Genomic DNA, 12,827 nt, shown 5'->3' with positions numbered 1-12,827 from the left:
CGCGGCGCCGCCCGCCGGTAACGGCCGCCCGCGCGAGCGCCCCCCCCGCCGCCCCCCCCCCCCCCCCCCCCACAGAAGCGCGGACGCGCGGCTCCATCCAACGCCTTTATTGCCCGCGGCGCCCGCCCCGCACCGGCCCCGGCCCCGGCCCCGGCCCCGGCTCCAGCTCCAGCTCCGGCTCCGGCCCCGACTCCGGCCCCGGCCCCGGCCCCGGCCCCGACTCCGACTCCGACTCCGACTCCGACTCCGACTCCGACTCCGACTCCGACTCCGACTCCGGCCCCGACTCCTCGGTAGCGGCGCTGCCCTCCTCGGTAGCGGCGGAGCTGCGGCAGGAGGGACAGGGCGGCGCCGTCAGCCGGGCGGCCCGGGCTCCGCACGGCCCATCCCAGCCCGGCACGGCCACAGCCGGCACAGCCCGGCCGAACCCAGCACGGCCAGAGCCAACACAACCCGGCCGGACCCGGCATGGCCAGAGCCAACACAACCCGGCCAGACCCGGCACAGCCAGAGCTGGCACACCCCAGCTCAGCCTGGCACAACCGGAGCCAGCACATCCCGGCCAGGGCCAGCACAGCCCTGCTCGTCCTGGCACAACCAGAGCCAACACAACCAGGCCAGGGCCAGCACAGCCCAGCTCAGTCCGGCACGACCAGAGCCGGCACATCCCGGCCAGGGCCAGCACAGCCCTGCTCATCCTGGCACAACCAGAGCCAACACAACCAGGCCAGGGCCAGCACAGCCCAGCTCGGTCCGGCACGACCAGAGCCAACACAACCAGGCCAGGGCCAGCACAGCCCAGCTCGGTGCGGCACAGCGCAGCCCGGCTAGAGCCAGCGTGGCTTGGTTCGACACAGCACAGCCTGACCTAGCATGGCTTTGGCTCGGCATAAGCGTGCTCGGCACAGCACAGACAAACTTGCACAGCTTGGCTCAGCACGGCCAGACCCAGCACGGCACGGCACTCAGCGCAGCGCAGCGCAGCTCGGCAAGACCCGACATAACGTGTCTTGGCACTGCACGGCACAGCTCCGCTCCGAGCCAGCCTGTCTTTAGCGGGGCAGGGAGGGTCTCAGAGTGGGGTCTTACCTCTCGTAGCTGGACAGACTGCCATCTTCTGACCTAGCGTTGGAGGAAGGAGAGTTAGAGGCAGGTGGAGGGAGCACGATTTCATAGCTAGTCTCTGAACTACCATGCACAACACCTCCTCAGAGTCAGGCCAGCCCCACGGAGTAAGATGTCCCCCAGGGGAGGATGGACTCCGTCCCAGAGAAAGCGCTCGCTTCTCTGGCAGCCACTGCACAGCTTTCCCGAGATCTCTGCCCACGTGCTCCCCAGCACACATGTGCAAGCCCGACAAGGGGCCCAATTCTTTGGGAAAAGAAAGGTGTGTCGGGACGCCCTGTGCCACGGTGCACAAGTAAGCCCCACCAAGGAGAGGCAAACACTCTCTGCTTTATCAGCAACAGAACCCTGTGCCCCACGGTGCCGAGGGGAGACGGGGACAGAAGGAGGGCAACGTCTGACGAGTCCTGACCACGCTTCTCTACAGCAAGGAATCTGTCCTTGCACCAAGGGAGGCACTTTGGGGGACAGTCGGGGAGAGCAAACAGCAGGTCCCCTTCTTGGAGCATGTGCTACTGTTTCTGCATTACGTCACTTTTCCAGGTAAATGGTGCACAGGCTATCATACTGCACATCTCTGCACCCACAGTTTAGAGAAGGACATGCTATTTCTGCCAGGGCAGAAGAACCCACAAGAGTCCTGGCCTTACCCAGCAGGCGTTCTTTCTAAACCTGCGTGCTGAACTCATGCTTTCTCTTCGCTCTTTCCGTGACCTCGCGCTGTCTCCCACATGCTCTTTCCCTCCACATTTGGACAGAATGTGTGGCCTTCCAGCTTGCTCTGTCTTTACTGAGACCTGTCGCTTCTCCTGCATCCTTCTTTTGCCCTTCTAAGGCTTGCTTTTCCCAGGAATTAGCAAGTGGAAAACCAATTTCTTCTAGCTCGTTCACACAGACAGCAAGCTTGATGTCATGAAATCCACTTCTGCTAGTTTTGCTTCCGCTACATTTGTATATTCTGTAAGTCTGTCTGTTGTTGGCTAGTTTCCTCCTTTGATGAGCCACAAACAGTTCCCACAGTTTACAAACCACATTGTTTCCAAAGTGCTGCATTCCCTGCCACTCCCCAGTAGGTAAATCCCATTCACATGAGCTTGTTTGGGAATTCACTGCTCCCAGAAATCCCTGCCCATCTCCCAGACCCAGAAAGGAAGATTTACATTAGGCAACTAAAATTACTTTACCTACTAGTTTGCGATCCCTTCCTCACGCAGAACCTGTTCAGCTGCTTCCACTTCATGATCAGGACAGTGCCACCAACAACAACAGGGAGGAAGAGACAGAAGCCGAGCAGCAGCCAGGTCTTCAGTGTGTCCTTGGAGGAGCTTTTTGAGATAAGATCTAGGGAGAAAACCAAACATGCAGCTCAGGGTAACTGCAAGGCAATGGCAAGGGCAGCCTGCTCAGTTGTGAGATTTTCCTGTGAGGCTTTTCCAGGATGGTGGCAGCTGCCGTTGCACCCAGTAAAAGCGTCAGGGATCCAAAGCCCCAGCTTCGGGGTACTCACCGGCATCCAGCATCCGCGGCCCGCTGCTGATGCTGCTGCCTGAAGGAGATCCTTGAACCTTGCAGTTTGGAGGTTTCCAGCCCGGAAAACAATGGCAAATCTTCTTATTATTACACACCTGCAAACATCAGGGTGGAAACAAAACATTCCCTGTTTATAAAAACCTGTACTGAGGACTGCTACTAAGTCATCACTAGGATTGTTGTTTTCCTGCCCACCCCCTTCCCTCTTACACAGACTCCCACGGCTGCGGTTACAGCCAGGCTGCGAGCACTACTCAACGCCGATGTTTGCGAGAACTGATCGAACTTTCTGTGTTCCCAGTCTGCTATATGCCATGCTGCCTCTCACCTTCCACAACTATACTCATTATTTCCGACACTAATTCAGTTATATCCTCTTTAGATATCCTTTTTCAGCTTTCTGCTAATCTAGACAAGCAAATAATCCACACTCCTTTATCTCATTTATTTTTGGTCTTAGGATCGAAAGTAAATTAGGTATTAATACTTAATTTCTTCCACCATAACTCATTATTGCATGACAATTTTGGAGAACGAGTATCAGCCCAGAAAAACTTGCAGGCCAATTCACAGACAAGTCACAGTGGACACTGAAAAATACACTCTCTCTCTTCTTCAGCAATATTAGTCAAAACAGTAACACTATATCAATAACATTACTGTTACTTACTCCGTGTCCGTAGCATTTTTTCTGCGGATTGCAATCATACTTCAGGACTGAATGTGGATGGCAAGTGCCATTCAGACAAACCTAAAAGTCCCAAAGGAAAAAAATCCATCTGAGCGCTTTTTCATCACTCTTTAACACACTAGCCAAAACTCTTAAACAGAATCCTAGGTCTAAAGAATGCTCAATAAGTAAATAAGCACAGATAATAATTAACAAAAACATAAGTAGAGACTACCTTTAAACTATACAGCAAAATGACAACTCTTTCTAGAACTGTTACACTTGTGGTATATTTAAATATCTGTCACTTTCAGGTATTTGTGAAATATTTCTTACCTTTCTGGGACCACATTTTGTGCCTTCTTTAACCAGGAGAGGATCTAGCACCGTGGGTCCACGCATATAATCAAAAGACACACACAGATGTTCTTGCACTTGAGCATAAATCACGGCGCCTTTAATTTGTGTGAATGGAATACGATTCGGGTATGTACATATTAACTTTCCACATCCTAGATTCCTAAAAGAATCGATCGGCACAAAAGATTAAAAGTGTGGGCACAGCATCTGATCGATCAGAATGCTGGAGAAGCTGAAGCACACAACTCGGGAAAGGAGATTTAAATAAGAAAAAATTCACAAGCAGATTACGTTTCAGAAGAGCTGGATCCTTGATAGAAGGAGAGAAGCTGTTCTAGAAGGACATTAAATGATTGCACAATTAGGTGTTTCGTGAACTTGCTTCTCATGTATCCTTTCAACAGTCTCCAGCACCTCCCATACTCCTCAGACTTTAACAAGCGTGTGCTCGTCAGGAAGAAGAGAGGTCGAGCGCGTGAGGCTTCTCACGTTTGTCGTGCCCAGCGCAGAGCACTCTGCTCACCCCTGAATGTCCCTTACATGGAACCTATTCCTCATAACACCAGCATTATCTGCTTCGGGGGAAAGCCCAGTTTATCAAAACCGTTTCTCTAAGAATGCCTAAGGCTAATGCAGGAAGAAAATGCAGTCCCGCAAAAAGAAAACCCTACAGAGAAGGCAACCTCCCAGCAGATTCTAACTATCTGCATCTTCAGTAAAGGTAAGCACATATTAAATAGGTGTTCCCAGTAAAACACTTTCCATTCCTTGAGACATACAGCCAAGAACAGGCCTGATACCCATCTTTCGGGTGATTTCCACAGTGTCCAAATCTATCTTGTTGACTGTTGACTTCTTCATAACATGCCAAAGGAGCGTTTTTTGCACCTGGAAGTTTAGCAACAATATTGATTATAACTGAAGGTAATACAGAATGACATACTTCTGTTGCCTTTAACATTTATAAATTCTGGTATTTGTCAGAGTAATACTTAGCTAGCATTCCAACCCCATCTCTAGCTGCTTACGCTCAAATTGTGAGATGGACCTCATGGACAAATGGAATTACCTTAAAAGTCCAAAAGACCTTCCACAACAGTATCTGGATATTTTTCTGGCTCTTTCTCATCTCTGAAGAGGCAGTGAGTTGTGTATGACAAGCTGTTTGTCAAAATTAGCCTGAAATCCTCATGTAACCAGACAGCCTTCCTCTTCCTGACAGTCAATTCCTTTCCACTCTCCCCAAGTGTAGGAAATCTGTCATTTAGTCTCCTCTGTCTTTCCCTACACTACCTACTTCCAGCATTCTCCGGCTTCCCCAATTTCATGCAAGAGAGCAGGTGGCTGTCCACCGCAATTGGATGCCATATTCTGCCCCTATACCACTCCTTTCAAAGCTGGCTGAAACTCAGTTCAGACTTCTCGGGCAGCTTCACGGGTGGAGTGACAGAGACTGAGAACTACACAGAATGACACTAGGCATACTGTTATTAAAAACTGTGCTGGAACTAGACGTTAGTACCAATGAAAACAAAATTGCCTCTGTTACCTTTCCCATAGAGTCTCTGGCACTGTAGGTCAGGAGACCGGCAGCGTCCTTTGTAGCAGTAACCAGTGCCGTGCTCACAGTCGTGCCCATCCTGAATATAAAAGTCAGGGGGGCAGGATGCAGAGGTCCCATTGCAGTACTCTGCAAGATCACACTGTGCATCAGCAGGGGGCCGGCACTTGGTATTCTTCTGTTTAAACTGGTGAAAGAGGTACGAATGAGAGATCTGTGGTCCGTCAAGGCGATGGATGGCCCGTAATGCTTCAACAGCGCAATTTTCCAAAGCCTCGGATGATTACGCAGAGGGAGCACACAGCTGCGCCAACGCTACAGAATGGCAGAGCTGCTGCACCTCGCGCACACCACTCGCCACTCCTGACACCCACACGCCTGCCAGCGCTCTTCTCTTGGCCCTTACATACCCGTCACACACATACACACATACACACACACACACCAGTGTGGTCCCCTCTCAAACCCCACGCAGGCCCTCCTGACACTGTCAGAAACGCATCCCCAATACCTGCGGACCATCTCTTGGGTCCTTGGCTCTCAGGTCACCATATGCACATTGGGGTGATGTTCACAGTCTTCCCCTGGGAATTTTCCTCCCTGGGATTTTAGGGACTTGAGCTGGAAAGCCCTACCCCAGGAACTGCTCTGACTGTATCCTGAGTAGGCAAATGCTGAGGAACCTTCTCAGTACTGGTACGTAGAGAGCAGTGCCCTGAAGCAACAGTAGCAGGGAACGTTTCCCTAATGCCTCGGCCTACTGAACTTCACACCGACCAGGTGTTCTGCAAGTTCTGAAGAAAGGAAGGGCTCACCAAGCGCTGGTGTGAGACCCTCCTGCAGTGGCAGGAACAAGGCTACAAAGAGGAACAGTAGCTCCATGATGACAGGGCTGCCCTGGGAGCCAGGAGATCTGACCAGCCCTCAGTCAGACTTCCTGCATGAATCTGCACACGATGCTGAGGTTTTCTGTGTCTCAGCTTTTCACCCGTAACACGATGATTATCAGACTCCTTTCTACTGCTCTTTATCAATGTCTCATATCTTTGAGGCAGAAACTGAACTCTCCAGGCTGGCATTTAGCTCTATGCCTGGTTCTGACCCGTTTCATATGACCTGTCCTTCAAACATTAGCAAATTGTTTTACCCACAGTCTTTCGTCTTTCAGCTCTCCCAATTAAATTCTATACATAACACTAGTTGAACAAGACTCTCCAAGTCAGGCATTCTGGGGAAAAAATACAAGTACATACCACGAAAGCTATCCTGTTCAAACATTTTATGTTAGGGAAAGCGCTCACTGGTCTAAAGACAATAGACAGCACAAATATTACTAAGTTTTTTGAAGCTGACTGTACAAACAAAAGCAGAAAGCTAATTTATAGTCCTACTATACAGGAATACTATTTGTCCAAAATTTAAAAATGACCTTAACTTCTGAAAATTATGAACATACCTTACCTGACAATTTTCACAGCATAATCCCGAGGAACACTTCATTCCTTGTTTGAACTTACATTGGGGACTACAGCATTTATCCTTCGCACATGTCTGGAAACAGAACAAAAATCATTATTTGCTTTAAATTTCCTCATTTGTAGAACTACCATTTGCCCTACTCCTGTTCCTCCTAATACATGGCATACTTCGGAGGATTCAAAGGAAGAGGGGTAAAGCTGCAAATCTGCGTGTTACTACAGAAATGCTGTAAACACCAACAGAGACAACTTCCAGCTTATACTCACTCTCAAGGAGCAATTCCCTGAAGCAGAAGTATAATCCCTTATTATCTATGCAAAGCCTGGCACTAACCTCTACCGACCCGCAGTCGCACTGCTCTCCACGTTCCACAACACCATTGCCGCAGACTGCAGTTTTCCTGTAGGATGGTCCACTTGCATGGGATCTACTGAAAGGGCACTCTCTATTTTGCCTGAGAAAGTTTTCGAAGTCTCCAATGCTGCAGCTACTAAAGGCTTTTACTCCACTGAAACGTCTAAAATGCATTGATTAGTATTATTAAATTATACTTGTTCATGTTCTAACACATCTATACTTGGCAACGAGAGTTCCAACAAGAAAAAGGCAACGTCGCAGACAGAAAGAGAATATGAAAAACTTACAGTGCATTCGAGTTCATTACACAAACGGGGCCGGGACACCGGCAATCCCTGGATCTGTCATAGGTCATTCCCAGGCTCAGCCCCAGCAGCTGCGCCAGGATGATGGAAAACGACTCCAGGGTCACAGCCCTCTGGTACTAGAGGGAAGAGAGAGCAGAGCATTGCCGCACCGTCGCCTTCCTCGTGCAGGCAGCAGCCCTGGATGCCGCCCGGGGCTGCTCCTGCCCCAGGCTCCCGCTGCCTGCGCCTCGAGACGCCCGTGCCGGCACGCGGTCGGCGTGCGCCGGAGCTCCCCGGTAAGGAGGAGAGCGCGGCGCAGGGCTGGGCAGCGCGCGCCATGCTCATGGCCGGGGCGTCACCTCCGGGGCCGGCGGAGCGCCCGGCCCTGCAACGCGCGCTCCCCTCCCGACCCCGCCGTGGGCGAGCACCCGCGCCCCAGGCACGGCACGGCCCTGCCGCCAGCACGCGCTGCCCTTCCCGGGGCCCACCGCCCACCCGCGCTCTGCCTCCCTCCCCGCGCACACGCGGACACGCGACGCCGTACCACGGCCACTCCGCCGGAAGTCTGTCGCTGGCATGCCTGCCCTGGGATCGTTGCGCCTATGTATGTGGGTCGTTCCCTGTAACTAAAACACCAGTTTTTTCACCAGCCATCGAAGCCATGAAGCCCACTTTCTTCATTGCCAGCCCACAGACCAGACAGAACAGGTAACTACCAAGCTTGGGAAATTCTAGTGTGGTGTTTGCAATATCTCACTGAGTTTTTGACTTAATTTTTACAACAGCCATCTTAGCCGTAGCAAAGTCTATTGATTGAAAGTACATTGGTTGTTAGTACAGTACATTAAAGTATATTAATAGGTTGTTACTGTTCACTCTTAAATAATAGAAAAACTTTAATCTTACAGAAATAAATAAGGCATGTCATACGGCCGCAGAAAAAGGTTTGTCTGTTTCCACTCTAAAAATCGCTGTAGTACTTCTTCTGCTTTCCCTGTTGTCAGAATTTTATTCTCATCTGTCCAGAACTCCACTGAGGACAGCACAATTGTTAGATTAAGGGAATTAAACATCTGAAATTTAACAGAAAAAATGGCTGCTCAGATATGTTTCATTTGAAGCAATGTTTAATTTTTTATTTTTATTAGCAGCTGATGTATTTTAGGAAAACAGACAGGAGCAGCTGGCAACTGATCTACCTCTGTTATGTATGGGTATGATGAAAAAAGTGTAGGAAGAATAAAACTGAAAGAGAAAGAAATGATGCGTCTAAAAGAGCAAGACACAGCAGTTCAGTAAGCAGGTTCTTATAAATCAAAAGACAAGCTCTGCATGAATAAAGATACTAAATAATTAAACATACAGAACACACAAACTTGTCCATGCCTGCATTTTTTAGATTGGCAGGAGGAGACACTATCTACTGTGATTTAACATCAAATACTTAGGCAAGTATAATATGCTATGTACACAGGCAGAAAAACATATTCAAGCCCCTAACACAGACACATTGACAAAAAGCGTTGATGGATTCTTGCACACGGATAAGAGCATGACGGCCACTGAGTGGAGCATTATATTAAAAGGCAATATGTCCTTGAAAAGATTTTAAAAAGAGGTGCTAACTTTTGCGAGAGCAACACTGATTGCGAGCATGCGTTTTTGTGGGACAACAAAGAGTAAAATCCTCATTTCTCCACACCGCCTAACCCAGTCCAGACAAGTCCTTAGAGCAACTTGGAGCTCCCGGCAAACTAAACCAAGGAATCAAAAGCTAACAAGCTGAGATCAAATATTTCCAGAAAGCACAAATAATGCTTCTCAAAAAATCTTCTAAAAATTAGGCAAATCCTATCAATACCTAGCCTTTAGAAGGCTGCAGTAAGACATCCAAGTTTTCCATTTCAACACATAAAGAAGTGGGAAAAACTTACACTGCTGAGAAAGCTGATGATCTGAACTATCTTCTGTGTCACAACATCTTTGTCAGAACCCATGTAGTTGTACTGAAAAATAACAAGAGATTATATCTAAATTATTTACCATAATGGAGCATCCCAAGCTCATATCATGATCTTCAAATAGCAGCAATTTCTACCAGGGCCAGCTCATTGTGTGTTCCTTCAGAATCCCAAACATAATTGCCTTTCAAAACTGGCTCTTACGGAATGATGCATGGCCACAAGTTACGGATTGCTAGAAGATCATGACAAAGCTTTACACCAGCGCTTTTAAGACCAAAGAAAACATATACAACACAAAAATTGTCTGACACAGACTTACCAAAGCCTTTTCCAAAACTACATACAGTTCCATATATCTGGGGAGGCTTGACAACGACTGGAAAAAAAATTTCTTCACTGTTAATTATTCCTTTCCCCATTTCAGTCACGAAATATAAAAAATGATAACTTTTCTGATAAGCTAGGAGACTCAAAACCTCCACAAAGCATCATCATCTCCTCATTTTGTTTTCAGAGCAGAATGTGAAAGGCCTATATTAGAACATAAGGTAAATATGAAGTCTTTCAATAATAACATTTACTCCTTGCTAATAGGAAAACCAGGGCTCTCCAACAGTCACAAGAACAACTGCCCCAAGTAGACAACGCATTGCTGCCCCAACGTTTTTTGAAAATTAGAAGCAGAAAGACTGCCACGTTTACCAATCAAACAATAAAACAGGTGGCTCTCAGAAACGCCTCTCAGAAGGCACTGGGACACACTAAATACAATCCTGCCACACTTGTCACAGGCACCTGCACTCTTAAAAGCCCTCCTCTCATCTCCATCCTCCTGGAGCTCAGACCGGACGGAACTTCCTGCAGAAATACACCCCTCCCACAGCACGTGCTCACATGGCCTCAGTTCTACCTTGAAAACAAGCAAGCACTCACTTCATGATCTCTGATCTTCAAGATCATGTCCCCTGCTGTCACCTCGTCTTTCCCTCTGTCAGTGTGGACATTTGCAAAGAGGAAACCTGCTGTGTTCTCGTTACTCATCTGATAAACGAAGTGCTCAAATGCTGGTGAATAAACCCGGGGCTCTATCCCATAGCTCACGTTGTCAAACTGCAGCAAGCCTCTGCAAAGGTAAACGGTGCAGGTGGCACCCGCAGCTGCCGCCGCAGCCACACCACGCGGACGCTCTGCCCGGGGTCCCTCCCTGCGAGACCGAAGCACAGCGGCCGCCTCGAGCAGCAACGGCACCTGCCACCGGGCGCGCATGGCCATCTCCGGGAGGCTGCGCTCCGCCACCAGTGACATTCAGAGCCGAGGCTATGGCAGAGCCAAGGCTACGGCACCCTGAATGCTGCTGGCAGGCAGCGGCTGGCTCCTTTGCAATCAGGACCCGCAGCTGCGCACACGCACCAATGTGCACCACGGCAAGGGAGAGGTGGCGACTCGGTTACCTGAGCCCAGAGCAGGTGCTGAGAGTCACTGCCGAACTTGGGAAGCCTTCGATATACCCGCGGTAGTAGCAATCATCCTAAATCAAAGGAAAAGCAATCCCTTATTCAGCCATAAACACACTTCTCAGATGATGGCACAATGAAGATTTTCTTGAGAATCTGTCTTTCACTCTAGTAATTAGGCATAAATCCTTTAGTGAGGATATGGAGCGCTTGACAGAAAACTCCCGCCCTGTCTTCTCCTGAGCAGCACTGCTGTGGGATGATTGCTCTTTTCATGGCCACTTGGGAGGTGACAAACTGTAGCCATGCTCAGGCTTAGTCTTCAAACTGAGTGACTGAGCAATTCACCAAAATGTTAAAGCCTTCAGAAAGAGGAACCTATCTGTGCATTTTCAAAGCAAGCTGCATATGTTTCTCCAGTACCTCTTGCCTTGTTTAGGGAGCAAAAAATATGGAGAAATAAAGGAAGTACTGCCCCACTGGAATAACGAGTGACATCTCCCAAAATACCGAATAGCAGGGCTACCCTGGAACAACAAAGACATAGAAAAACAAAGAAAGCCAAGATTACCTTGATATGGGGCATATCAGAGCGCAAAGATCCCTTCTCATTGTATGTGTAAATCCTGAAATCGTTAGATAAAAAGAGCCTAGAAATGAAAGATAGTAAAATGCTCTGAAAACACTCTGAAATGTTCTTATCCTAAGTTTGTTCAGCGTGCATGAGGTCCTGCAACCTACACTGTCGCACAGATGGTGGTTGGGCATCTTGCAGATCAGAAAACTGCTGACGGTGACATCAGGGCCACAGGCACAAACACCCCCCCAAGCACACACCTGCCCGCAGCCGGAGATGGGCCCGCTAACGGCGCACGTTCCCAACCGCTGCGCAGGCTGCAAACAGCTCCATGGAGCAGGGCCAGCTTGGACATGCGCAGGCAGAAATCACCCCCCACAACCAGACACCAGCCCAGGCCACAGAGGCCTCCGGCAAGACCAGACCGCCCAGCGGCTGGGCCGCTTGACAGCAGCGGGCAGAGCAGGAAAAACACGGCCGCACTTACTGCTGCTTCAGGTGAACGGTATACGGCCTCCCTTCTATCGTGATGACATAGGACACCGTGTCCTAGTGCATGCAGAGAAGCGGAGAAAGGGACATTTAGGAACACCATCTTCAGAAAAGCATGCTCACAGCGCAAGGCACAACACACGGGGGAAATTGCAAGAACTCCACAAGCAAATACTCGGGGCTTCTTCAAGGGAAAGGCACCGTGTCGGCTGTGCCGACCACACAGGTCTGACACCTCCTGCTAAGGTGCTGGTGCATGCCATCCCGCATCCCCCCGCCTCCTGTGCTAGGCAGGACATGGTTTCCTAAAACTGTCCCTCTACCTGTCACACCTTAACTGTTGCAGATTGTATTCCTGTACAGGTAAAGCCACTCATGCGCACACACATACATGCAATAACTTAATTACTTTAAGTACCGTCTCTCCAGCTGTATTTGAGAGTAACCTCTGTGGAATTGTGATGTGCAAAAATACTTGTGAACCTAGAGAAAGAAATCGCTTCTTAGTTATAATCACAGACTAATATCACCATCAACCCAGGAAAACACATACCGTATGATGGCAGCATGAGAGCAAGATCCAGTTAAGCCTATCCAACTTGTACCAGGAACACACGTAGGACTCAGAGAGGCCAGTCACCCACACTCATTGGCAACCATAGAGTAAATGTCTACTTCAGAAGGAGCCGCAGCATATCTGCTTCACCGCATATGCATTGCAATCCACAAAATAGTTGTCATGTGACTTCTCGCTTTTAGCAGAAGGCCAACAAAACCCAACAACCATAATGTGCCAGGAGAGATAAAGGGCTTTAGCAATGGCTGAAGTCCCTGAAACCCTAATAGCAGAATATTTGTTAAATAGAACAAACTAACAAGCAAAAAGCCCTATCTAAAAAATTCCTCCTAATGGATCACGTGCCGCAGTTGGAGGACAAAATAGTCATCAAGTATCTCTGCCAAGAAACCGA

The 12,827-nt window shown here is 49.0% G+C and overlaps 1 protein-coding gene across 1 annotated transcript; it reads right to left on the bottom strand.

Moving 5' to 3' along the window:
- Positions 1-106: 106 nt before the first annotated feature.
- Positions 107-12,684, bottom strand: LOC106487781 (disintegrin and metalloproteinase domain-containing protein 18-like). Its single transcript, XM_067312281.1, has 21 exons — positions 12,410-12,684; positions 12,275-12,339; positions 11,852-11,913; positions 11,359-11,437; positions 10,785-10,861; positions 10,267-10,456; positions 9,653-9,709; positions 9,304-9,375; positions 8,276-8,442; positions 7,914-7,995; positions 7,370-7,506; positions 7,059-7,242; positions 6,708-6,797; positions 5,235-5,433; positions 4,465-4,573; positions 3,662-3,845; positions 3,326-3,406; positions 2,633-2,750; positions 2,310-2,466; positions 1,090-1,122; positions 107-326 (listed from the first exon to the last, which is right to left on the bottom strand). The coding sequence occupies exons 1-21, from the start codon at positions 12,423-12,425 to the stop codon at positions 107-109; spliced, it is 2,379 nt and encodes a 792-aa protein (XP_067168382.1). The 5' UTR covers positions 12,426-12,684.
- Positions 12,685-12,827: the final 143 nt, after the last annotated feature.

This window comes from Apteryx mantelli, chromosome 29 (assembly GCF_036417845.1).
Source record: "Apteryx mantelli isolate bAptMan1 chromosome 29, bAptMan1.hap1, whole genome shotgun sequence".
NCBI classification, from domain to species: domain Eukaryota; kingdom Metazoa; phylum Chordata; class Aves; order Apterygiformes; family Apterygidae; genus Apteryx; species Apteryx mantelli.
The sequence above is the reverse complement of the archived record's forward strand: the minus strand, read 5'-3'. Positions and strand labels throughout refer to the sequence as shown.

Excerpts from the sequence above, each read along its gene's own strand:
- LOC106487781 (XM_067312281.1), bottom strand. Across the intron at positions 10,457-10,784 it reads AGCACCTGCTCTGGGCTCAG|AGGCTTGCTGCAGTTTGACA; the intron begins GTAACCGAGTCG and ends TTACCTTTGCAG. Across the intron at positions 7,243-7,369 it reads GTAATGAACTCGAATGCACT|ACGTTTCAGTGGAGTAAAAG; the intron begins GTAAGTTTTTCA and ends AATGCATTTTAG.